The sequence below is a fragment of the Paroedura picta genome, chromosome 10, assembly GCF_049243985.1.
Source record: "Paroedura picta isolate Pp20150507F chromosome 10, Ppicta_v3.0, whole genome shotgun sequence".
NCBI classification, from domain to species: domain Eukaryota; kingdom Metazoa; phylum Chordata; class Lepidosauria; order Squamata; family Gekkonidae; genus Paroedura; species Paroedura picta.
In genome coordinates, this window is record NC_135378.1 from 26,681,369 (window position 1) to 26,708,911 (window position 27,543).

The window sequence follows — 27,543 nt, forward strand, 5'->3', positions numbered from 1 at the left end:
CAGCATGCAAGTTCTTATTCACAAAGCTGGTTGGTATTGCGGGTGATCTGGGGGAAATGACTGGAACAAACCTTCTTCTTCCCCTCCCACCCAATACAGAGTGACATCCCTTTCCACTGTGGGGCCCTCTCCACCCCCAGTGGAGTGCATTGGGTGGGGAAACACTCTGGTCATTGGTTTTCTTTGTTATTATGAAGGATACTTCTCTTAACTAAAGGTTTGGAACAACAGGCCCAGAAGAAGACTTTATTACAAGCATTCTCAACATGTTGACCAAATGGTTTTCCATTTGGGTTGGCCTAGCTGGGAAAGAAACAAAGCAACCGTATACCTTTTTATTTCACATTTTATGTTCAAGAACCTCTCATGTCAGAATTGTCCATTTTATTTTGAAAACGGAGTTTTAAGAAGAGTTGCATTAGTTCTTTTCAGCATTCTTCTCAGGCAGACAAAAGAGCTACCCCAGCAGACAGCCATGTCCTGAAACTATCCTGTTAATTGTTTCCATTTCCTAAAAGCAGTATGTGTTAGTAGCCAGACCACTTCTCACTTTATACAGTCAGCATAAACATGAATGTCCTTCCAGAACACCTCAAATGTTAATTTGCAGTGCACTGGCTGGCTGAAAAAGTCATCGAATAGATGGCAGAGGCATCTATACACAAGGGCACATGGTCTGCTCCCAAGCAGAAAACATGGAAGCCAGCCAGATATCAGGTCTCCAGACTTTACCTGGATTCTTTAGATTAGATTAGTAAAATCGCAGGGGCTTCTCTTCCCACTCAAAACAGGGATGCATGTCTTTGAGAAAACAGACTATCTGAGAAATGTGCTCTCTGTCCCTTAGGGGACCAGGCAGGTAAGTTTATCAACTTGGGCCCTGCCTATCTGAGGGACTGCCTGTCTCCTTATGCCCCCTGCAGGGCTCTCCACTCTGTGGATGCTAACCTTGGAAGCACACCTGGCCCCAGCCTGGTGAAATGAGCTCCTGGGAGAGATTAGGACCCTGACAGAGCTATTACTGTTCCACAGGGCCTGTAAAGTACAACTCTTCTGCCAGGTCTTTGGTTGAGGCCAGGGCTAGTAACAACAAGGCCCCTCCTCAGGCTATGTGGTGACATCTATCGTGCCCCACCCAGGTGGGGGGATGGCTTTGGGAAATGGGGGTGGGCAGGTTATGCTGCCAATCTTGTTTAATGTTGTTTATTTTAATGTCCTGTCAACATTGTTATGGGACTAGATGGGTTTTCATATTTTACGGGGATTTTTAGATTAGAAATTTTTATATTGTAACCCGCCACAAGTCTCTAGAAAGTGGTAGGCTAAAAATCTAATTCATGGATGGATGGATGGATGGATGGATGAATGAATATGAGTAGTTAGACTAGGTTTTTTAAAAGTGAATGTTTATGGATATTTGAAGGGTTTTGTGCATTTTCTTTTTGAAAACTCAAAGCAGCTGAGGAACCACAAGTTTAAATGGGATTCCCAGTGATCCCATAAGATCTAGACTCACTCAGCTTCAAATTAAAGACACAAGATGTTCACGGACCATTCTTTAGGCAGAATTGACACATCCCTTCCCTATTCCTTTAAAAAACAGCTTTCTTTGAGTACATTAATGTTAGTATTTCTGATAATATCAGCTTTTCCTGACATTTTGCTACAGGCACAGGCCCCTATTTTTAGATTACATTCACAGTCATGAAAAGAGATATTCTCAACAGAACCTTACATAAAAACAACTGGCTGCACTCAAATGTCACAAAGAAATCATAATTTATTTGTGAACAGAACCAGTCAGAAACATATAGGCCTACACAGTACCTCTTTCTCATAGCATACTATACCAATTTAAGGACATTCTAGATTAGGAAGTCTTCATTCTAACAGGAGTTGGATGCAACAGTCAAAATATGAGCACTCACAAGCTGCGGTTTATTTTCTGCCTGTCATGCCAAACCAGAGTTTCATTCTGTGGCCTCAGGAATTCAGTTTCATCCTCATCAGAAACAAACCATGGCTTGTATTTCATGAAGGCAGCCACTGTTGTACAAATCAATTTGATTCATTTCTTTTTACTAAAAATAATGCTATTAGAGAGATTAATATGGGATTCATAACGGGTATTCTCTAAAACTCTTTGATAACTTCCCAAGCTCTCTATCACATGGTGTCCTGAAATGGGACTGGTTATTATGAACTCTAGCAGTAGTCAGATCTGCCTGCCAAACTTCTCAGTTTAATCCGATTAAAGGAGTGCATTGGTTTTGCCTCTCTCACATTCCTTCCTTCCAGCTTTCAATCAGATTTCAGAATAAATTACAATCGAGTTCCTAAAAGAAAACAACCTGCCCGCCAAATGGAGGTGGACCACCCCAGCAAAATCCACTCTAGTCATGATAGCATTTGCCAATATACACGGCCACAACTTCACTTAGAGCTGCTGATATTTTTAACTGGCCCTAACGCAGGGGTAGTCAACCTGTGGTCCTCCAGATGTCCATGGACTACAATTCCCATGAGCCCCTGCCAGCAAATGCTGGCAGAGGCTCATGGGAATTGTAGTCCATGGACATCTGGAGGACCACAGGTTGACTACCCCTGCTCTAACGGACACCTCCCATGCAGAGATGAAGTAGAGAAGTTCTTCATCCTGTTCAGAGGCTAAACAAGGAAAGATTTCATCTGCTTAAGGCACAGGAACAGAGTTTGCTAAATGTAATTATTTTAGATCCTGCCTATGGATTGTGAACGCGACAGAATTTCAGATTGCATTTGTGTGAAAGAAAATATTATGAAATACCCTTTAACTGGTATCTGATCCTGCACAATATTTTTTTTAAGAGATAGAGATATCACCCATAAATGTTGGAGGAGTAGCTGAATGTCCACAGCTAGCTTGCTTTTTCTTTTTTAAAACATGTGTCTGGGATCTGGCAATACTGACCTGTCAAGTCCTTATTTTGAAAAGCTTGAAATAGGCCCTCTAGTGGTTGTGGGGGGAACAATAATGGGGAACAATCATCGACCGTTGAGTACTGAGGCAACGGAAGTGCTGGGGAAACAGCTTTGTTGATGTTCCATTGTCACGGCAAACATCTCTGCATTTACAGCCGCAATAAGAACTATACAGAGACTCATTTCAGTACTGACTGAAACGCCTTTGTATTGCTCCTCCCTAGCTAGCCCTTCCCTACAGCTGCTGTTGCCGTTTCTTCTATATCCTTTTGCTTAAGAAAATGGCTGGCTGAGGCATCCAACTGCAGGACACTTGAATAACTGTCACCCACAGCAGGAAAAGGCAGTGAGAAGGTCATGAGCAAGGGAGGTCAAAACCCTTCCCTGATGTATTCACACCAGTCAGGTTCATAGAATCATAGAGTTGGAAGGGGCCATACAGGCCATCCAGTCCAACCCCCTGCTCAACGCAGGATCAGCCCTAAGCATCCTAAAGCATCTATACGCAGTTCATCTATACAGGTTCACTGTAAAGGCACATTCAGAGAGCTTTAAATTCCCCGAACGTTATTGCCTGTCCTCTCTTTGGTTAGCATGCCTCCTGTGATCATAACCTAATAATATTCTAATAGCAAAGCTAGCCAAATCTTTGGATACTTAAATCTGGTTACTGGAGCTGTGGAGGGGCAAGGCAGATCTTTCTACCTAAAAACCTAAAAAGAGGCCCAGATTTGTAGAAAAATGTGGAATCTTAAAAAAAAGGAAAAAAATTAAAAATGGGCTCACCTGGAACGATTACCTGCTCTCCAGATGACAAACATTAGTTCCCTGGGAGAAAATGGCTGCTTTGGAGCATTGGGCTTGACAGGCTTCTGACAGAAGCGCTGAGTCTGACCCAGCCACATGCAAGACAGGAAAGGTGGCACCTGGCCAGCCTGAGGTGAGGCAAGGCAGATGGAGCCTGGCCTGAAGAGGACCCGTGAATGAGGTGAGATGGTCTCAGCCCACTTTAGGCAACACAGACTCTGGTGCCCAGCCGGCCACGCCTCGTATAGAAGGGAAGGCGATTATTAGATGCTTTGAGATTCCTTCAGGTAGTAAAAAGCAGGGTACAACAAAAACAGCTCCTCTTCTTCGCACAAAACAAAGTGAGGCAGACACCAGCAACCCAGCCTTGTTGAGCTGCGCAGAACAAGAGGCAGGGTACGTGGAATAACCTGCCCAAGCTCCATGCAAGAAGAGGTGAGGCAGACAGTGGTGCCTGGCTTGGCTGAGCCCCACATGAGAGGTGAGGCAGACAGTGCCCGGCATGGCGGAACCCTGTGCAAAATTAGGTGAAGTGGAAGGAACTCATGGCCAAATCCCACACAAGAGCGACACGGCGAATGGCAGCCCTCGACCAAGTTCCATACGAGAGAAGTCATGGGAGACAGTGGCGACCAACTGAGTCCTGCACAGGACAAGGCAAGGCAAGGAAGATGGCGGTCCCCAGGTGGGCTGACCCCCATGTGAGGCAAAGTGCCCAGCTGAGACCAACCTGAGGCAAGGAAGAGGGCAATGCCCGGCTCCTGTAATTACACCACAGCATGCAGACAACCTACTTATCTCTGTACGCTGGAGGACTCGGGGATCTGCTTTAGCTGGAGTTGAATCTGGGAACCACTCCAGGCCCTGTGGCAGTGGAGTCTGAGAGCAACTCCGTTGCAGGGAATCATGTGTGGGCTCAGCAACCAAGTAGAAGAAGGGATGGGTTTTATACCCTGCTTTTTTCTACCCTTCTCAAAGTGCTTACAATCCCTTCTTCTCCCCACAACAGACACTCTGTGAGATAGGTGGGGCTGAAAGAGCTCTGACAGGACTGCTCTGTGAAAATAGCTCTAACAGGACTGTGACTGGCCCAGGGTCACCCGCCTGGCTGCATGTGGAGCAGTGGGGTATCAAACCAGGCTCCCTAGATTAGAAGCTGTCGCTCTTAACCAGCTCTAAGCACCTGTGGTGGGAGTGGGGGAACAGGATTTCCTCCCTGCAAGTCTTGCTTAGAAGCCTTCGATTTAAAAGGTTTGATAGAGGAAGGAAACTTTCCACTAATTTGCATGTCTCCATTTCCATTAAATCAGTTCTTGAGCCCAAACAGACTGTGCCGTCACAAAAAGGTTTGCATGTGCCTGGTGTTATACTGGCAGCCTCTATGGTGGCTAACAGATCCATATGTGTAGTCTGGAAATCAGCAAAGTTTATTTTGCCTCTAGAGCCAAAATACGCATGGCCGTGTTCCATTCAGACAGAAAACACACATGGTGCTAGTGGCCCTTACTGACGTGGAGATGGTCCAAGGCAGCTTTGAGATGCTTTCACTGTGGCAGCCCCTGTAGATGCTTGTCAAGCTCATCATGCTCCTGAAATGGAAACCGACACAGGTGGCTTTTTGGATTTTGTCTCCCCTTCCCACGCCCAGCCTTTTCGCTCATAATGGAGCCAACATAGCAAGCCACCCATGAGGACTGCCTCCATTGGCACGGACGCCTGAACGCAACTGAAGCAGCTAGGCCATAAAGCAGGTGGCGTGTGAGATTAGGCCGGAGAGGGAAAAAGGAGCGTTCGATTCATTGCAGGGGAATATGCTTGCACATCCAATATGTGAAGAGAACAGAGGAAGCAATCTAAAAAGATCTAACCTCTCATCAAAACGTGCCCTTTCTACCCTGGCTTTGCACTAAAGACCTTTCTGGGTGTTACTATCTCATGCACCTGGATAGCATGGCATGCCGCAATGTGTCTGCAAGCCACAATGCATGTATTTGTAGCTCAGATACACTGAAAGGCCACCCTTGTAAATCAGGGGTTTGGGTGGAACAAGCATCAGCTGTGACCACCCGGCCAGCTCTCCGTGAGCCCATGCAAAACTATTAAAAATGCTGCTCCTTTTGAACTCGCACCCGGATTTTGAAGATGTTCAACTCGATACAAAAAGAGGCATGGTGAGAAGTTCACAGCATCCCTGTGAAAACTCTGGCAGAAAGTGGCCAGTCTATCCTTAGACAGTGGATTACTGAAATGGGTAACCACTACTTTGACACAAACAGCTTTTGGTTCTTAATAGTACAGACAGTTCTGCACAGAAGCACCCTCTAGCAGAAGCATGTTCTTTTCCATTCACTTTGACATAACATTTGTCCATTCATTTAGGTAATGGCCCTTCTGCCTGGTAAACGGTAATGACTGGGGAAGGGAATGGCAAACCACCCCGTATTGAGTCTGCCATGAACACGCTGGAGGGCGTCACCCCAAGGGTCAGACATGACTCAGTGCTTGCACAAGGGATACCTTTACCACCACCACCACCACCACCACCACCACCACCACCACCACCACCACCACCTTCTTCTTCTTCTTCTTCTTCTTCTTCTTCTTCTTCTTCTTCTTCTTCTTCTTCTTCTTCTTCTTCTTCTTCTTCTTCTTCTTCTTCTTCTTCTTATTATTATTATTATTATTATTATTATTATTATTATTATTTATCAAAAGTTTGGAAATGGGAAGAACATTTTAAAATCCAAATTGGAAAATCGTGTGGGTCAACTGTAATTAACTATGTCCAATCTTCCTGCTCTAAACTTGAACAAGCATCTTTTCAAAGGAAAGTCTTTTGTCTTGGGTGAAGTTCCCACACTTTTCCACAAGATGGTGCCGACTGCTATTCACAAAGGATGTATACCTGGAAGGTGAGTGCATTTGGCTCACCCAAAACGAAAAATTACCTTTAGCGTATTTTTTGGTGTTTTCAGAAGCCGAACACAGATTCTCTGGTGTGTTTCAACTACCGGTATAGACGACCCGAATAAATGCACAACTTTCCTGGATTTTATTTGAGCATATTCAACTATACTGGATCAGCTGTCCGTTTCACTCCCTCCCCCTTCGAGTGAAGAGAAGCGAAATGGATTGCTAAAATGCTGCTGGCCATTTAAACCCTCCCTCCCACACACACACCTCAAAGGGAGGGAAGAGGAAGGGGCCCAGTCTTACACTGGCTGCCTTCAGCTGGTCCTCCTGCCCGATCAAGCTCTGTCCCATGTGCACTTAGCAATTCAAGCCTTATATCAATCCCTTCCCTTTTTTCACCTTTTGTTTACGTTTCTTACCTTTCCTGACTCTTTTGCCATTTCACTCTCCAGTTTCTGGACCCTCTATCAGATCTACACTCCCTTATCTCAATTTCCCACTGCACCTTCTCTGTAGACTCTGCTTTTTGCAGCTTGTCTCCCATTGACGCCCCTTCCACTCCACTGGTCCTTGCCATGTCTTCTACTCCCTGATTCTGGCTGTGTGCCTTCTGAAGAAGTATGAGAGCCAGCTTGGTGTGGTGGTTAAGAGCAGTGTCTTCTAATCTGGCGAGCCTGGTTGGATTCCCTGCTTATTCACATGCCAGCTGGGTGACCTTAGACTTGTCACAACCTTGATAGTGCTGTTCTCACAGAGCAGTCCTGTCAGAGCTCTCTCAGCCCCACCTACCTCACAGGGTGTCTGTTGTGGGGAGAGGAAAGGGAAAGTGATTGTAAGCTGCTCTGAAACTCCTTCTGGTAGGGAAGAGTGGCATATACAAATCAACTCTTCTCCTTTGAAAGCTTATACCTTGAAAAAAACTTTCTTGGTCTTAAAGGTGCCCCTGAACTCGAACTTCATTCTGCTGCTTCAAACCAACATGGCTACCCACCCGGATACAGAAGTATTTTAAGATTGCAAAGCTAAATTAAAAATAATGTTAGGATTTCAAGAGATGACATACAGAACACAGGATCCCCATGTATGCTTTCTGGCCCTTCCCTTTCCACATCAGTCCATTCCTGCCCAGTTGTGCTACTCCTGAAAGTCCAGGGATCCTTCAGGGGAAATGTGATATGACATGAAAGGGAAAACCAAAATCCTTGTCTGAATTGAGCTGGGCTTTCTGCAGGTACATGAGATTCTCTGGCTCCCCACCTGCAATAATGTACGGGATTCTCCTTTACTCTTTAGATTTGGATTTGCTGTAGGTCATTCTGCTGCTGTGGTTTCTAGATTCATAACCAACGTCTTCCCTTTAACTAGAAATCCACCTCATTTCAAAGGTCTATAGACAAATATGTCCCTTCTTGAAACTAGTTTATTTCAGTACTTGTAAAATGCCATCTGGGTGTTAATGCTAGTTTTCTTTTTCAACTGTGATAACTGCACACATGGTTTTGGTTTTAAATTATGGGGTTTAGGACACACTGCATACATTCTTCGCAGAGCAGCATTTCTCAAAAATAATTTTCTTACTGACCTTGGCTTCTGGATCACTGTTGATGCTACAGGAATCATCATCATCACACTCTGGGGCATTTCTGTGTGGAAACAATTCTAAAATTAGGCTCAGGGTCAAGTATTAAAAAGTTGCAATACGTTGACATAAAGCTTTTAGCGGAAAGAGGATTCTGCACCTATGACGTTTGGCATGACTGGCCCAAGCATTTGAGGGATATCTGGGCAAAAGAACACCAGTGCACCCAAGAGGGAACACAGGGAATGGTTGGTCTGAACATAATTCTCTGTGTAGATGTCTCCTGTAAATAAGTCAAGCCGCATGTCTAAATATTGGTGTGTTGTTTTTGTTTTTAAGATTATCATCCTTCCAAATGTCACCATTTTTTCCTCAGTATTTGCTAGGAAAAGAGCCAGATTGGTGTAGTGGTTAGGAGTGCGAACTTCTAATCTGGCATGCCGGGTTCAATTCTGCACTCCCCCACATGCTCGCCATGAAGCTGATAAAACTGTTCTAACTGAGCAGTGATATCAGGGCTCTCTCAGCCTCACCCACCTCACAGGGTGTCTGTTGTGGGGAGAGGAAAGGGAAGGTGACTGTAAGCCGCTTTGAGAAACCTTTGGGTAGAGAAAAGCAGCATATAAGAACCAACTCTTCTTATTCTTCTTTCCCAATACCTTGTCTTTAGCCTCTTGGCCTACTTCTATATTGAGAACTAGAGTAGTATAGGTGGATTTAATACTGCGCTAGGAACCAGGATTCCAAATTCATGGCGTTCTCCAAATCTATAACATAGGGTTACTCTGACAGTAAAACCAAGAGAACCATGCACACTGCCCTGAGCATCTTTAAGGAAGGGCAGACTCCTTTGGGCAGAGAAAAGCAGGGTATAAAAACCAACTCCTCTTCTTCTGAATTGCTGTGGTGTGCTGTTTAATGCCCACAGCACTACCTACAATGCTGTTCCCCCCCTGCCCTTTTATTGCTGCACCATCTTCTGTGGACTTGTTTTGGAAATGTTCAAAGTTGAGTGCTATAGCATTAAACCAATATAGCCCTCCAGTGCTATAGCAGCACCACTGAGATGCCTTGATTGCAGTGGAGCCAAGGCATCTCAATGGTGCCGCTGTAGCACTGAAGTGCTATATAGGTTTAGCGCTATAGCGCTCTACTTAGAACTTTCCAAACAAAGTCCATGGAAGATGGTGCAGTGAAAAAACTGCAGGGCGGGGGGGAAGCAGCATGGTCTGAAATGACCATAGTGTTTCAGAGACAGCTCACCAATGAAAGGAAATTTGCTGTATGCAACCCCTATGCCTTTATTGCTTTACCTGAAATCAGGTCAATAACAAATAACATCCTGCTTAGAATGGAACTGCGGAAATCTTCTCTGTTCAGTATAGCAGGCTAAGGACACACACAGTCCTGGACACACTGATCTGAAAGTAAATTCTGTTGACATCAATGGGACGTATTACTAAGTAAAATGCATTGAGGACTGAGAGGTAAGGATACTTAACAGATTTTTTTTTAAGCATACCGAAGCTTCAAAGAGGCATAGCGCAAGGTTGCTCCTTCGAACTCCTTTAAGCTGGGATCTGGATTCACCGTGGCCGCATGAAGGTCCTAAATGAAAAGACGTAGCATTTTCAAGAGGGTGTTGGGTATTTAACCCAAATTAAGTAATTACAGATTCAAAGGAAAATAAACGTTCTCCCTGCAAAGCAACAACACAGTGTTTTTGGTTGAAGTGGACAAAGGCATGCATATATTTTTCAAAGTACAGCTTGTTAAAAACAGCAGGTGTTTTGTTACAGGCGAATGTTTGCCCCACTGATCTGAACCAATGCATTCTGTGTGAAAAAAAAAAATCAAAATTAGGCAGCATGTTTGTGAGCAGAACCCCCCACCCGGAAACCCCCGTTCATTTTGGCAGATTAGATGTTATGAGTGGTATGTGGAGAGATAAATGATATATACAGCCACAGCCATGCAAAATGGTTTTTTTAACGTTAAAAAAGATTAAAATGCTCTGAAATCTGACAGTATACTTGCCTTCCAAATGTCACTATTAATCTTTCCCCCATTCAAGACAGCAAAATCACTCCATGGCTGTTTCTAGACATATAATTATTCACACAGGAAGAAGCACATTTATATTTTTTTAAGGGAAAAAGAAAAAGAAAGAAAGGGAGGGAAGGAGGGAGGGAGGGAGGGAGGGAAAGGGGGGAAAACACAAGACACTGTTGTTAGCATCAATATTTACAGGCTGGGTTAGGGAAACAGATCACCTTAACATTCAACATCTTAACCCGTGGTAAGATCAGGGCCAGACCAAAACTTTATGCTGCTCTCTCTCATAAATTTGAAATCTGCTGCTGAGCAGCTTATCTATAGGCACATTCACTGACCAAGGCTGGACTATGACTTTTCCCATTTTCATTTACTTCCTCCTAATTACCAAAAACCATAATCTTTGATTTTGAATGATTGACCTCTAGCTGGTTCAATCGGCAGTAAGTACCCTGAAGTAATACATCTGAACATGTACGACTCCAATGTAGGCTATATGATCAATTCAGGGGAGAACTTATATCTTCCCTACAGAATAAGCCCAACTCAGAGGCAATCACAGACATGTTGTCAGACTGACCCATTATGCACGGGGGTTTTAGCGCACATTCGGGGTGGAATGGCGGCGACTAAAATCACCGATAACGCACGGAGCCGGCTGCAACTGGCCGCAGCTTCGGTGCATGCCGCCGAAAAAGCCGTGTCAGTGAAACGCGGAAGAAAGCACAGCTTCCGGGTGACCGGGGCGCAACCAGAAGCGGTGCCCGGATCGCCGCGTGCATAATCGGTTACTCTGGGTTTTGCCGCCGTCGCGCCCCGCCCCGTACATAACCGGTATGCGTCGCGTCTTCCCCCTCCGCGTTTTCCATGTGACCCGAAATCGCCGTTTCGGTGGCCGTGCATAATGGGCCACAAAAGCACAGAAATAACTTCTGTTGTGGCCAGATTTGCTTGGAGAGCTATCAAAACAAGGAAGAGCTTGGTGGATTCAGAGCAACATGGGTAGAGATAGTCTCAATTGCTTGAGATAATGCTTGTGAGTTTTAAAACCAGAATGATTCTTAAAGCTGGAATGTTTTTATCTTTTATAATATTTAAATTATCAATGATTCTTTTATCTTGTTAATGCCAGATGTTTTTATGTGCCTTGTAATTTGACTACTGGTCTAGTACCGTAATAATAAAGACTTGTCTTGTCTCTCCTCCTAATTACAAGGAAATCTGCCAATGAGATAAAAAGGCTCCCAGTTGTGTCCCCCGCATGATAGGAGATTGCGACCTGTCAAGGGACCTATCTGTACCTCCTCCAAAAATACAAGCAGAGGCTTTCTGCAAAAGGCCATTGATGTAACTGAAGCAGATGGCTTTTGATCCCCCAGGGAGCTGCCTCATTCTCCTCTAAATTTGGGCTGGCCCAAGGTACAATAGCATTCGGTACCAATGGCAATACTCAGAACAAGGAACGAGTCTAGTGTTATTTAACAGAGACAAAAGAATTCAGAACCAATTCAGAACCAGACAAACTCTTTAAAATCAGAGTCCATTAGCAGCTTTAAGACCAACAAAGATTTATTCAAAGTGTGAGCTTTCGAGTGCATGCACTCTTTGTAGCCTGATGAACAGTGCTTGCACTCAAAAGCTCACGCCTTGAATAAATCTTTGTTGGTCTTGAAGGTACTAATGGACTCTGATTTTATTGTGCAACTTTAGACCAACACGGCTACTCATTTGAATAACTTTGAATGAAATTATGATCTTTGAATGAAAAGAGGCCACATGTGGAACTTGGTCAAATTGCCTTGGCCAACTCAAAGAGAAACTCGGTTTGTGTGTATTGTATTTCTGTTTACCTGGGACTTGATTAGTTGGTAATTTTTTTGTATTTTCAAGCCACTAGGTCAACTAAAAAAATTAGCGGGAATTTCAACATAAAGGCAGGAGGGGGTGACATTGATGGAAGGTGATTAGTAAGAAATACAGACATACCTTGCTAAAACAAAATTGCAAGAGAAACAGGTGAGTATATTTGCTTGGACACAAAGAGCTGTGTGAACATATAAATGTTCTAAGTAGGTTTTTAATTAATAATTCTTATCTCCTTTATCAGAATTATTTATCTAATAAAGTTTGCTTTCAGTAATGAAATCTGACATGCAGGCCAAAAGAATTAAACCTTTTGCTTCAATTTAAGTTTCTTGTTGGTTCTTTTGGCCTGCATGTCAGATTTCATTACTGAAAGCAAACTTTATTAGATAAATAATTCTGATAAAGGATAAGGGGATACACCTGGGTGTATCTGTAAGTTTACACCCAAATATTTATGCAGTTGTTTGTTTGTATTTTTTACTTTTTATTTTAAAATATAATTTTCAGTAATACTTAATGTAAAATCTTTTTTTATTTCTGTTTTTTTTGTTTTCCTTTCCCCCCTCCCCTTCCTCCCCATTTCCTCTCCCTAATTCCCTTTTTAAATTATTTTTTCTCCCCCTCCCTTTCTTGTTAAATCTAAACATTAATAGCAAACATAAAATGTTTTGCTGGTAATATATGATTAGGAAATGTGCTACTTTTTCCCCATCTCTTTTAGTCTTATTTAGAACGTTTATTCACTACACAAAGTTGACACACCTAGTATTGACCAGCTGACATCAAGCAGCAATGCAAAGATTTGGCTGCTCATCTGAATGGCGCTCAAAATTTATCCCTGCCAAGAGTAAATACTTATGCACTAACGGGAACAACTATGGGGAAAAGAAATTAAGTTCACAGCCAGTCAGTCGTTAAGGGAAACTTGGCATGAAATGTTTTCCAGATAGAATATTACTCTAAAGGATATTGAATCAGTAGATAAAAACTAGAGAGGAAAATGTTGGAAAAGCCAAGATACAGACAGAAGCTTTTACAATATGTGTTGGACTTGTAAAAAAGGAAAAAGATAATGGAAGGAAATACATGGGGAAATGCAGATTATATTAAAATTTAAATTCCCAATGGAAGCTAAGAATATGCTATTAGGAATACTGCCCAACAAGTTACCAAAAGTTTTGGAAGAAATGTTTGACTACATAGTAACAACAGGTAGTATTATTTATGAAGCAAAATGGAAACCAAATGTCTGTCCAAGCTTAGAAGAATGGGAAAATAAACTTGCTGATTATGCAGCAATGATGAAATCAACAATTTATGTGAGAAACAGATCAATTTCAAAATTTGGCAAGAGGTGAAGTATTTATTATGTGAGCAGGAGACAAACTTTGGACGAGAAGCAATTCAAAAACTGTATACCAATGTATTGCAATGCGCGTAAATGTACTGAAATGTAGAAGCAGCATAAGAATAAGTTTTGAATATAAAGGTATAAGAGAGTGGATTTTGAACAAAAATATTTTGTAATTATGAGATATAAATGTAAAGGTAAAGGTATCCCCTGTGCAAGCACCGGGTCATGTCTGACCCTTGGGGTGACGCCCTCTAGCGTTTTCATGGCAGACTCAATTCGGGGTGGTTTGCCAGTGCCTTCCCCAGCCATTACCGTTTACACCCCCAGCAAGCAAGCTGGGTACTCATTTACCGACCTCGGAAGGATGGAAGGCTGAGTCAACCTTGAGCCGGCTGTTGGGATTGAACTCCCAGCCTCATGGGCAGAGCTTTCAGACAACATTTCTGTTGCCTTACCACACTGTGCCACAAGAGGCTCTCAACTATGAGATATAGATATAGATTTTTTAAATCTTGAGTTTACTGAAAGCTATAGCCAGTGTCTATTAATGACAAGATATGTAGTGTGGTTTATGTGGAGATGATGTGATTAATAATATAAAGCACATCAGTTATGAAGTTTGAAATGTGGACTGCCTGAAGTGGGGACTGTTGTATTTATGGCAAATGTCTTGGAAATTGTTATGATGGAGATGTTGGGGAGAAGTTTTTTTTCTGTTCTATATTCCTGGTAGTGTGTGGTGGTTTGTTTTAAAAAAGTCATGTTTGGTATTATTTGCCATTCTTTGATCTTTTTTTGGTTCAATCCTTCAAGGGTCTTGGTTAATATATAAAGTAGAGTGCTGTCTTTGAAAAACTAGCTTACATATATACCCAAATTAAACCAACATTGAGTACATATTAATTAGCAAGTGCTTATATGCTGGACATTTTCCTCTTTGTTCTAAATACATTTTTTGCTACCAGTGATGGGTGACATCTTACCCAATGTTCATTTAACTTGGTCTGTTTAGCCTGGAGAGGAGAAGACTGAGATAACCATCTGACTAAAGATAACCATCTTCAAGTATTTAAAAGGCTGCTATATAGAGCAGTGGTCCCAACCTTTTTATCGCCGGGGACCGGTCAACACTTGTCAATTTTACTGAGGCCCGGGGGGGGGGTAGTCTTTTGCCGAGGGACATAACCGCCACTTGAGCCCCTGCTCCACTTGCTTTCCTGCCGGCGCCCCTGACTTCCCACTGCCCGCTGGGCAGCAGCTTTGCAGTGCCACGCTGAGGGGGAGCACCAGCCATGGCAGCCGCTGGAGGGCAACAAAGGTGAGCCGGCAGCAGAGTGGCAGGGCAGCCCCCGAGGCAGCAGCCAGGGAGGAGGACAAGGAGGGGCCGCAGCCCTGTCTCCGGACTGGGGTTGGGGACCACTGATATAGAGGATGGAGCAGAGTTGTTCTCTCTTGCCCTGGATAGATGGACCAATGGGATGAAACCCTAACCAATGGGATGAAATTAATTCTGTCTAAACATCAGGAAAAAGTTACTGACAGAACGGTTTATCATTGGAACGGGCTTCCTCGGGAGGTGGTAGGTTCTCCATCTTTAGAAATTTTTAAACAGAGGCTGGATAGCCATCTGACAGAGAGGCTGATTCTGTGAAGGTTCAAGGGGGTGGCAGGTTACAATGGATGAGCGATCGGGTTGTGAGTGTCTTGCATAGTGCAGGGGGTTGGACTAGATGATCCATGAGGTCCCTTCCAACTCTATTATTCTATGATTCTATGTCTGCAGAACTGAAACTTGTTTCCCTTCTATTAAACACTTCAGAATAAGCTACTGTATAGTAAGGTAAAGGTAAAGGTATCCCCTGTGCAAGCACCGAGTCATGTCTGACCCTTGGGGTGACGCCCTCCAGCGTTTTCATGGCAGACTCAATACGGGGTGGTTTGCCAGTGCCTTCCCCAGTCATTACCGTTTACCCCCCAGCAAGCTGGGTACTCATTTTACCGACCTCGGAAGGATGGAAGGCTGAGTCAACCTTGAGCCGGCTGCTGGGATCGAACTCCCAGCCTCATGGGCAAAGCTTTCAGACGGCTGCCTTACCACTCTGCGCCACAAGAGGCTCTTGTATAGTACAGAATGTAATTTTTAGCATTCCTGCTTAAAATGTTCCTTATGGAAATCTGTTAAAATTGAATTGCTTTCCATTCAAACCTGGGCACTGCTCTTCTGAAGCAAATTATATTGTGAAAAGGCACAAGAAAAAAAAGTTGGATATCACATAATAAGGAACCTGACAAACTCAGTCACAAAATGTATTCAAGGGGCTTTTTGAGGTAGCTGAAAATCCATGTCTATGAGTGCCAGACAGTCTCTAAGAGAAACCGAATAGTAAACAGGAGGTAAATTACTTCAAGCAAGGAAAAAAGGAAAGCCAGTACAGTTCCAGCTGAATACATTTTATTCCAGAAGATACTGCTAACTTCACATATAGGACAGCTTAGTGTTCAAGACAAAACATCTAAAGGATGTCCCATAAACTGGAAGAAAATATAATAATTTAAATCACTGATAGTTTACTGCCCTTTAGCAGGGCCCTCCTGCACTGCCCTGGGTAGCCTAGGTTAGCAGATTCTCAAAGCTAAACATGGTGGCTGTAGTTGGTACTTGAGACCACCAAGAAATACCAGAGGCATGGAATGGCCAACCACCTCTGAATATCTTTTGCCTCAAAAACCTTACAGGACTGCCATAAGCCAAAATAAAAGCAGAACCCCCAAATCTTTCCTAATTGCAGAGCTGTCCCTGATCCATATGCAACTGAAATGTATACATTCCTTCGATGGTGCGAGAATTATCTGTGGTGCAATGGGAACAACCAGTAGGTTCCTTCAGCTGGAATTATTTCTGCATTGTTTAGATAGTTCCTGACATAATTCACGAGGGCACCGTCCTTTTGTTTAACAAAAGCTCTGAGTAATGAAACCTGGACTAGAAAGAGTCCCAGAATCAGGCCAAGCTGCACAGAGAAAAATCCTGTGAAATAAAAGCATGGGGGGATATCTTGGGTTTTCTAGGAGATGCATGAGCAATTCTGATGCAGCCAGCGAACTGCCAGTAGCTCATGAGCTGCTACCTAATGGGGATCCCTGTTATAATTCCTCCAATGAAAATTACAGCACCACTCACAAACACTGTTGAGGTTGAAAGGCACAGGGACATTTTTAGGGGAGTCCAGACCACCTTCAATGTATATGGTTTTGGTACAAATGGTATGAAAACACAAATATACATCAATATAAAGATGTCAAGAAATGCAATGGCGCGTTTACTAAAACTGTTCTCTTATATAGCAAAAAGTTATTTTAAATCGCTCAACATTTGTCATCAAATATAGTCTGATAACAACAGAATGTGTACAGCTTATGTTTGTGAATTCTTTAAATTTATTTTTCATAGAGATTTAATTGGCTTTTTTGCTTTGGTTATTTAAACATATATTAAAAAATTAGTTTCATATATTTAAAAAAATTAATTAAAAATTAATACAGTACATTTTTTCTGTTGAGCATATTACTGAAATAAAAACGTAAAGTTTCTTACTTGTGAGGATTCTTTTTTTCATTCTTTATTGGTGAGCATGTTCTTACTTCAACACTTTAGTTCTTATTTGTATATCAAAACATTCTCCCCATGATATATGTACATATAAATATGTCAATTTTGTTTTATTGACAGAATTGCTTGATTAGAACTGAGGAAGGTTTTCCCCTCCTGAAATGTTTTTAATATGTCTTACAAGCAATTTCATCTTGAAGAATAAATATGTCATTGACAAAGAAAAATATTTAATCAACCATTGTCTTGGCTTTTTATTGTACCTCACACAGTATAATTTCTTTTTTAGATGAGCTTTCTACACTGTGTATTCCTACTTCTTTTGTTATCATGTTAAGAAATCCAAAAAGGCAATACGGATAGTACAGCTTCAGGATGTTTGGATTAATTCTATCACAGGGAAGAACATTATTTATTCTAAGCTTCTTCCATGTGGTTTCTTCCATGACTGGTTTCTTTTCAAGGACATTTCTGAAGGACCTCCGGCATTTCATTCTTTCTTTTAAACTACATGTCCCAGGACTCAACAGAAGAGTAAGCATGTTAGCCCAAATTTATCTAATTTTCTTTGGTCTTTACATGCAGTTCCATGGGGATCCCATGACATGGTGACTGGGAAAACTCCTGCAGACTCAGAAAAAAAAAAGTGTTGCCCCAGTTCTCTCTTGTTAATGCCTGGGGAGGCTTGAACACCGTTTGCCTAATTTAGAAAAAAATCATAATGATGCATACTGAGAACGTCTGCTGCAAGGAATGCCTGTAATGATCACACCCAAGGTTTCAGAATGCAAAGTGCTGGGACACCTCTTTAGGTGACAAGCATGAGGTGGGGAAACTCAGCCATTCTCTACCATTCTAGGTCAGGAGGATCCTGTGTGCAGGATTACCTGGCTCCCCAACAGGAGTTAGTTCTGGCTTCTGCAGACTGCATTTACATAAATCCCATTCACATTTACATTTATCCCTGCCCTCTTTGATCATTTATGCACTGGAGGTTTCATGCCGGGCTGCAGGCTGGAGATTTAGTCATGGCAGGTTGCCCCACCTCTTCCTGAACCCACATGGGGGAGCATTTGGCCCGGTGCACCTCATCTGCCCCCGATTTGTCCTCCTGCACGGGAGCTGGGGCACTGAAGCTCCCAGTGCGTAAACAGTCTTTGGAGAGAATCACACGGAGGGCACAAAGTAGTTAGTTTGCATGACTGGAACCAGTCTTGCCTGTATTATGAAAGAAGAAGAGTTGGTCTTTATACCCCAATTTTCACTGCCTGAAAGAGTGAGACTTAAGCTTAAAATTGCCTTCCCTTCCTCTCCCCAGAACAGACACCCTGTGAAGTAGGTGAGTCTGAGAGAGCTCTGACAGGACTCCTTGGTCAGAACAGCACTACTAGGGCTGTGACAAGCCCAAGGTCACCCAGTTAGCTGCATGTGGAGGAGCGGGAAATCAAATCTAACTCCCCAGATTTGAAGCCATCACTACAAAACCATGGGCCCACGGATAAAGATTCTACCTGCCCCTCCATATGCATATGATCTAAACAAAATACCATAACAAAACAAATCACTTGGCCTTCAATTACAACAGATATATAGTAATAAAAGAAATGGCCTCTCTAGGAATTCTAACTTCGTTCCACATGTATAAATACTAAAACAAATTGATGTTCCATTGCCAAGTACGTAAAGAACAGAGTAGGGGAAGCATTCTTTTACTACCTTGTTAGATCATGGGGAAATATTAACTCCCCCCGCCCCTTCTGTTCCTAATATTAACAAAGGTTTTCTACTGTACTACTACTAAGAGCAGGGGTAGTCAAACTGCGGCCCTCCAGATGTCCATGGACTACAATTCCCAGGAGCCCCTGCCAGCGAATGCTGGCAGGGGCTTCTGGGAATTGTAGTCCATGGACATCTGGAGGGCCGCAATTTGACTACCCCTGACTAAGAGCATTCTGTTGCCAAGCAAGATAGGGATGAGAAAGACTTGAGACCTTGACTTGAAACAAAAATAAGGGGGGGGGGGGAGAGAGACATGGAAAAATTTGGTGGAGGGAGAGAAAAATGAATCTAAAAAGTGAGGGAAAGTGGGGAAACAGCCTATCTAATGTTTTGCGAGATCTGACTGAACTGAGTGCTAGGAAAAGAAGAGAGAAAGGCTAGACTATTGGAGTGAATGATGGCAAACTGGCAATTATTGTAGCAGCCATCAACCATGCTGTCTTATCTTGCTCCAGTGCTGACTTGGTTGATGATGATGTTAGCTTGATCTGTTAGGCAAGTCTGATTCAGTCTTGGAGAAGTCAAGTCTAGCCAATAGTAGAGTGTGTCTTCCTAAGCACAAACTTCCCTGAGACCCTAATGGCTGCAGCCAGAAATATATTTTAAAATAATTGTAATGACATTTGGCTGGCTTCAAGGGCCTTCCAGCTGACTTGGGCCTTCAAACATTGTCCCCCAAATCCCCTCTGCTCTCGGCCCTTAGCTGGCTAAAACAGGAATTTCTATAACAATCATTTAAAGTATCATTCCACCTCTCCACATGCTTAAGATAGGTGTGCAAATTTTACCTCAGTTTCTGGTGAAGGAGACGGGGTAATAGAACAAAGTGACCCTTTTCTTGAGCCCTGAAGATCTGCTGGTATTGACACAGGACGTTCCCACTGGGTTGTTCCTGTTGGTATGTGCCAGTAATAAATCCCAGCTATATCGTTGATTTTTTTCCAGCCTGGTGGCAAGTCGGGGTCTGTTTGAAATGACTGGTCACTCCATATATCTGCTGAGAATAAAAATCCAACACAAGTCATCATTGTTAACATGTGAAATGATTTCACTGATAACCAAATTCAAACTAGTTCCCCAACCCTAGACCCATGTGTACTATGGCAGGGATAGCCAACCTGTGGTCCTCCAGATGTTCATGGACTACAATTCCCATAAGCCCCTGACAGCAAACACTGGCAGGGGCTCATGGGAATTGTAGTCCATGGACATCTGGAGGACCACAGGTTGACTACCCCAGCACTACGGCACCCGCCAGTATTTCCCTTGGTGGTCTCTGAGCTTTTTAGAAAGTAGGTGAGACCATTGTAAGGCAAAGCTTGTTACCAACCTCCCTCCTTCCTTCATATGAAAGGGCTTTCTCCTGGAGGATCAAGAGAAGCTGGTAAGCACCTGGGCTTTCCTTATTCAATGTGTGATCTCTCAAAATTTCATAGGTGACCACAGACACCCAAAGGTTGGGGATCTCTGATGTAGATTCACAGCTGTACTCTCATATGGCTAAAATAACAAAGTAGTTGTAAATTTACCTGTAAAAAGACGACAGCATTCATACATACAAGAGGAATTACTGTGTCATTCAATAATGAGTCTAGTAGCACCTTTAACAACAACAACTTTATTTTTATAGCCTGCACTTCTTGGTTGGCTAACAAAGCTTTTAAATTCAAGGTATAGGCTTTTGTGTGCAAGCACACTGCTTCATATGTAGTGAAACAGAATTTTCTCAACCATTACAAATATAGGAATGGGGTTTAGTTGCCAGGAAGGGCTAATTAAAATCAAGAGTCAATTAGCTGTACTTATTACTCAGCTACTTATGCATCTTGACTTAATTAGCCTTTCCTGGCAACTAACCCCATCCCCCAAATGTAACATTTAGGGAATTTGTTTCAATGCATCTGAAGGAGTTGTGGTTATCATTTATTAAATTTCTATACTGCTCTCCCGAAAGGTGGCTCAGCATTTGTATCTACACATGCTAAGTCTCCCAGCTCTCGTTTATACACAAAATTGAACTTTGTTGGTCTTGGAGGTGGCCAACTGGATTCAAACTTTGTTCTCGCATGTATTTGCTAACTCTTGTATTTTTATGCTACTGCCATTCACAGATCTTATCAACCGTCTTAATCCAATCTCAGTCATAACTGCTCAGCTATTTATGCGTCTTGACTCAGCCCTTTCTGGTACCTTCCCCTTCCTAAATGTTGAGGAATGATTGAGAAAATAGTGTTTTACTGTATCTGAAGAAGTGTGCATGCACATAAAATCATGAATAAAACTTCGTTGGTCTTCAAGCTGCCACTGGACTCAAGCTTTGTTCTGCTGCTTCAGACCAACACAGCTACTGTCATGAACTGTGGGCTGGTCCAGCTAACCAGAAGAGAACCCCTCGCAGAGAACTGGCCCATACACATGTGGTGCAAAGAAGTCAGTCTTTATTGAAGGGTTCCATAAGGCAAAGGGAGACAAAGCATACCAAGAACAGGAACACTGACAGAGACAAGCACAAAGGGCCCCCTTAGGTCTATATATAGGGGGGAAACAATTTAAGCGGGAGATCCAGTTCCCATAGAGAGGCTTTTGATCTAAAAGGTGTGAAACTAGGAGACATCCAGTCTGGTTTTCCCTGTCATCCCTTGCAGTAAATTTCCAATCCCTACTCTGTGAGCCAAGGATGTGGATAGATAAGAGAGTACTCTTCCCAGCGGGGGAGAGAGTCTCTACAGGTCATAAACCATGGGATGGGAGTGAGAGGGAAGGCACAGTAAAAATGAAAGGAACGAGGAGGTAGGGAGGAGTGGAAGGCTCTCGGCCCGTTAGACTCCTAAGCCAAACACTCCCGAGGAAATCGGGAGGGCAATTATGTCAGCTATGCACCAGAAGTCATTCTGTAATATTAGAGAAAATGCAAGCAACTCCATTTAAATACTGACTTTATCTAGAAAGGCACTTTGGGCATATTGTCAATGAGGATGTCAGACTAAGTGATTCCACAATGGAAGAGGCAGTAACTTTCACATGCCGATTGCCAACTCTGGCACTCATAAGGGATCTGCAGCTGCTGAAATTTTGTTTCTATGTAATTACTGAAAGCACAGGGGGATAGTTTATAGACCACCAATTTCACTGGGAAAGAATTAAAAACATACTTAGCTCTCCCCCGCTGAAATTAGTGCACTTCTACCACTTAACTACGGCTGGATCATGCCCAGGGCTTTGAAGCTGAAAAATCTTAGAAGAGTCTGTATTGCACAGGGAACTTTAAAATGAACTTTATGCAAGTGTAAAGCCAAAACTTAGAGTTAGACCTGGGGGCTGGGGGAGTTGTGGTACACGTACTGTCCATTTGAGAAGGGCATACCTGGAACTGGAAAAATAAAGATTTCCATATAGTTGTTGAACACCTTATTTTGAACTGAAAAAAAGAGAATGATTTTGCCAAGTCAAGGAAGAGTGAATTTGGTACGCGATGTAGACTCACAATATTTGGACAACCCAAGACAGTCTCGTGCTTTAGAAATCTATTATTCAAGAGGAAAAACTCAAACTGAAACATTAACTTTGGTTCTGTTACCCAGGTACTGCAAACCCATGTACAAAGCACACATGTCGGTGAAGAGAGAATCTTTTGCAAAGACTCAACTTCCATATCACTTGCCATTCAACTGGAGCTGTTCTCCTGAAGTAAAAGATGAAATGCAAAAGGTTCTACTAAGCCTCCTGGAAGGCTTGCAAAACCACACTGTTCCAGAAGAACTTTTCTTCAAGGCTTTTGGGATACAGTCCCTTTGATTATTGGAGACACTGATATTGCTAATTTGTTTTCATTTTAATTTTAGTTGCTAACAGTTTGAATAAGGTTTTTTTTAAATTTTCAGCCATTTAGAACTATATGTGGAGAAGGAAAGGGTAAAAGATGTGTACAGTTATTTCTTTTATTTGCAGCTATTATTACTCTTCTGTGAGCTGGACGAATCACTCAGATTGTATTGTGTACCCTGTGCTACTATTTCTGCCAGTAACCTGTTCTCAAATAATGCACACTTCTCAAATAACCTTGGGAAAATTCATGGATCTTAAACTTAATTTAAAGTCTGCAAAGAATCTTCAAAGCATTGACATGATAACAAAACATGATTTTTGTTATGCAAAGTATATCTCAAGCTCGGGTACTTCCTTGGGGTGTTGTTGCGCCCTCCAGGTTTCTGTGGGTTACCCCCACCTTTCTAGTTTTCAGCAACCCAGTTTGTTGTTATGTGTGAACCACCCATCTATGGTTTGTGTTTGTTCAAACTAGAACTGGAAGCCAAGATCAAAGTCATGGTTTCAAGTCTAGCTCGCAGAACAATTCCAAGGGGCTTTTGGTTTGTTTGACCTAATTAAGAGGAACATCAGCATGGCAGACATCTTCCCCTCCCTTTCCTGCAGTATCGGAGATATAATTCCTTTGTGTGGGAAGGCTAATTGCTGTAGCTAGAATTGAATAATGATACCACACAAAAGAAAAACCTAAAATACTTAGCAATTTCTTCCAAGCCAGTCGACCAAAGATTAAAGGAAAATTACATGTAATTATTCATGACTACAGCATAGTATGTATTACAAGCTTAAAAAAAACAAACAAATACAAATACAAATGTCTTGAAGCCTCCAACAAAAAGCAAAACAGATTTCAAAGATATCGGACTGGAGAAATAATCAAAATGTACATAGATCTGAGAGTGAGGCCAACCACTTGCCCACTAGACTCCTGCCCCTCATGGCTTCTTAAAATGAGGCCCTCTCCAAGAGATCATCAATCTCTCCCTCTCAACGGGGAAATTTCTGGAAGGGCTGAACGAGGCAGTGAAAAAAAAACACTCCTGAAAAAATAAACACTTTGGATCTGTGGGACCCAACCTTACTGTCTTGCACTTAGCGTTTCTGGGGAAGGTGGTTGAGAAGGCTGCCGTGGACCAACTACTAACATACCTAGATGAAGCTTCAGTCCTGGATCCATTCCAGTCCAGATTCCGGCCTGGCCATGGGGTAGAAACTGCACTAGTTGCCCTGATGGATGACCTGGATCGAGGTGGGTCAGTGCTACTCGTGTTACTGGACCTTACAGCAGTGTTTGACATAGCTGACCATGAGTTTTTAGCTCACTACCTCGTTGACACCAGAATATGGGGGACCATCCTTCAATGGCTATACTCCTTTCCCCGGGGATGCAGACAGTGGGTAGCGCCGAGTCCACCTCCACTGTGGGATGACACAAGGTGTGATTCTTTCTCCAACTTTGTTCAACATCTTTATCTCTTGCTCAGCTGGTCCCAGGGTTTGGGTGCTATCAATACGCAGATGATACCCAGCTCTACCTCCTGATGGATGGCCACCTGGATACACCCCCAAACAACTTTGCCATATGTCTGGAAATAGTGACAAGATGGCTCAAGCAGAGTTGCCTGAAACTTAACCCTTCAAAGACAGAAATCCTGTAACAAGGTAGGAAAGGACCAGGTAAGTGTGCTTACCCTATCTGGATGGGGTCCAACTAACGGTTGCCACCTCAGCCAGAAATCTGGGTGTGATCTTTCATGCTTCCTTATCCATGGAGTTGCAGGTCTCAAGAGTAGCATGGTTGGTGTTTTTCCACCTACGAAAAGCCAAGCTACTAGCACCTACCTGGCCCCAGAACACCTAGCCGCAGTAACCTCTAGACTGGACTTCTGTAACTCTACATTGATCTACCCTTATTCCTGCTCCAGAATAACTAAATTCCAGTCCTAAATTCAGCGGCCAGGATACTCATGGGTACACCCAGGGGGCACACATTCGACCTGTGCTTCAACAACTACACTGGCTCCCAGTTGAATTCTGGATAAAGTTCAAGGGTCTAGTTCTTACCCACAAGGTCACCTGTGGTCCAGATCCTGCATATCTGAGAAACCACCTATCTATAGCGCCTGAAGAGTGCTCTGCTCTTCCAATATTAACCAGTTAGTAGTTCCTGGCCCCAAGGAGGCACATCTGGCCTCAACCAGGGTCAGGACATTTTCTGCCCTGACCCCCACCTGGTGAAGTGAACTCCCAGAGGACACCCAGGCCCTGCTAGAACTAATACAGTTCCACAGGGCCTGTAAGATGGAGCTCTCCCGCCAAACTTTTGGCTGGGGCCAGTGAAGCAGTAATACTTACCAGGCCCTCCCTATCAAAAAGATGCCTCAGACCACACTCTGCAGCGCTGGCTCCCTACGCGCCACCTCGGGCTTCAGTGATCACTGAGGTGGCCATGCCACACCAAAGCACACATCCCTACTAGCTAGGGTAGGGTCTGCTTAGCTTCTGGGATATGACAGGATCATGCCTGCCTGGGCTATCAGGTCAGGGCACATTGAAAAAGCACATTGAAAAGGTAACAACATGCTACAGAAATACAATAGTCGGACATCTGCAGTCTGTGAACATAATTGCAGAAGATTAGGGAGTCATCCACAGCATTCCGTATTTCTGAAAAACTACAAAACATAGTAAAACCTGAATAAAATAATATAGTGTGGTTTTATAACTCTCTTCTCCAGCTGACAGTCTACATCAATCCACTGATTTATTGTGGCAATAAAGTCAACTCCATACGATATGGTCCGATTCAGATGCTGAGTTCGGCAAGGCAATCAAAGCAAATTTGGAAATTCAATTTGTATTTCAAGTGGCAATGATTTCACTGTAGTGTGGGGAAATAACACCACAATGCCTTTCCGAAACAAGATGGAAATGAACTGCTACTGCCACCTGATGGCAACGGAAAGAGATACTTTGCACAGGGTCATCACTGGCACCTGTAAGGAACCCAACCTACTCCCAACTCCTGCAACTATAGCCACCATTAAAAAAAGATAAGCTGTCCCTTTTAATTCCTTTTTTCCAAGAGGGAAAGGATAGCAAATCAAAAAGTGCCATAACATGAATCATTGCTTGGCCTCAATTCAATTAGACAGAGATAAAAATTGCAGGAGGCAGCAGTATCTCTTAGGGCATGGCTGACCTGGCGGTGCAATAAAATAAAGCCAATTTTCTCTTTCATTATTTTGAAACATCATGAAGATATCTTGTCTTGTATTGCAGGCATCGCAAGTCTGTTTTACAAGGTCAACAGTCACCAAGTAGAAATAGCTTTATGGATGCAAAGAGGAAGAGGAAGATGAAGATGAAGAAGACAGGGTATCTCTGACCATCGGAGGAGAATCAGCTTCACATTGAACACAACTGTCCCTAATGCAGCAGTCAAACAGATAATACAGTGTCTTCTGGCATGCTACAAGAAGATTGAGCATTGAAACATAAAGAAACAGGTCAATATTTTTCTAAACTGCCCCATCCTAGAGTTGCCAGACCAAGCCAGCCATCTAATAGGAGGGTTGGGACAGGGGTGGGACCAGGAGTATAACAACATCTTCTATACTGGTCCCATTTACTCTGACATAGGTTCTGCATGGGTCCCCTATGCATGCTACCGCCCCAAGACGTCACAGCGAAGGGTGGTATATAAATTACACTAATAAATAAAATAATATAAATGTTCCGGCACTTTCTAATGTATGTATTTTGTGTGTGTGAGAGAGAAAGGGAGGGAGGGAGGGAGAGGCATCTGCTACAATAGATGGAATAAGATAAGGAAGGGAGCTGTGCTTTGATAGAATGGCTAGCACTACCCCTAGGCTTGTTAAGTCACCTCTTAATACAATATATGTGTGTATGAGAATGAGAAAGAGAGAGAGAGGAAACGAATGAGAGAATTTAGTTTAAAACCTCTTGGATGGACACTCATTGACAAGTTTATCAATATTTTCATTTGCAGCCATTTGCAGAACGCAAAGAACTGGAATTTGCTATACAACTAATAGTCCCACAATCATTAAGACAAAAATCAAGTGGCAACTGACAGCAGCACTCTTGCCTACGGCAAGTCAAAGCATAGATGGAACCGAATGGGGGCTTTCAGGAACCGTACTTTGCAAACTTGATGCCTCGAGGGTGAAGAAAGATATAATACAAACACTATGTGGTCATCGACGAATTCCCCAACTTAGTTTCACAATTCACATAATTGGACATCCATCCGTCCGTCCATCCATCCATCCATCCATGCTTGCAAATCAAACACTGGTTCACCCATCTGACTTGACCCTTCCCTCTACACCCCACTTTTGCAGGGGTGTACTTTTGGAGCACCACCTGAGTGCTCTAATTTTGCATCCATACAATGCCTTCCTTGTTAAAAAGAGACATATATATATATATATAAATATATATTTATATATATTTAAATACCAAGTTGCTCCAGGGGTTGAGGTTGGGTTCATAACATCACAGCTACTACTCAATCAGTACAGCCTACAGCTGGTTTCTGTGGCAAACTTGCAGGCCTCCCCCCTCCCCTCCCAAGCTCAGTCCAGAAGGGAACAATAAATATTTCAAGAGAATGAAATGAGGCTGCTTTCAGAATAGCTATAATAATTAAGTGCTGTCAAGTTGCAACCAATTTATGACAACCCCGGGAAGTTCCTACCTAGTGAGGCTTTCAAGGCAAGAGATGAGTAGAGGCAGAGTCCCACTGCCTTCCCCGGCAAAACAAGC

The 27,543-nt window shown here is 43.0% G+C and overlaps 1 protein-coding gene across 11 annotated transcripts in view; it reads right to left on the reverse strand.

Annotated features, from left to right (window-relative positions):
• APBB2 (amyloid beta precursor protein binding family B member 2) overlaps positions 1 to 27,543 on the reverse strand; it is a 164,884-nt gene that overhangs the window by 48,797 nt on the left and 88,544 nt on the right. For 4 of the 11 annotated variants that reach the window (XM_077301756.1, XM_077301755.1, XM_077301759.1 and 1 more), the window contains 4 exons: positions 19,713 to 19,921; positions 10,298 to 10,360; positions 9,783 to 9,868; positions 8,264 to 8,324 (listed from right to left, as the gene is read on the reverse strand). In XM_077301756.1, the coding sequence (XP_077157871.1) occupies positions 8,264 to 8,324; positions 9,783 to 9,868; positions 10,298 to 10,360; positions 19,713 to 19,921 (419 nt within the window). The remainder of the gene's footprint in view (positions 1 to 8,263; positions 8,325 to 9,782; positions 9,869 to 10,297; positions 10,361 to 19,712; positions 19,922 to 27,543) is intronic. The other 7 variants (XM_077301765.1, XM_077301764.1, XM_077301762.1 and 4 more) reach the window with 3 other exon arrangements.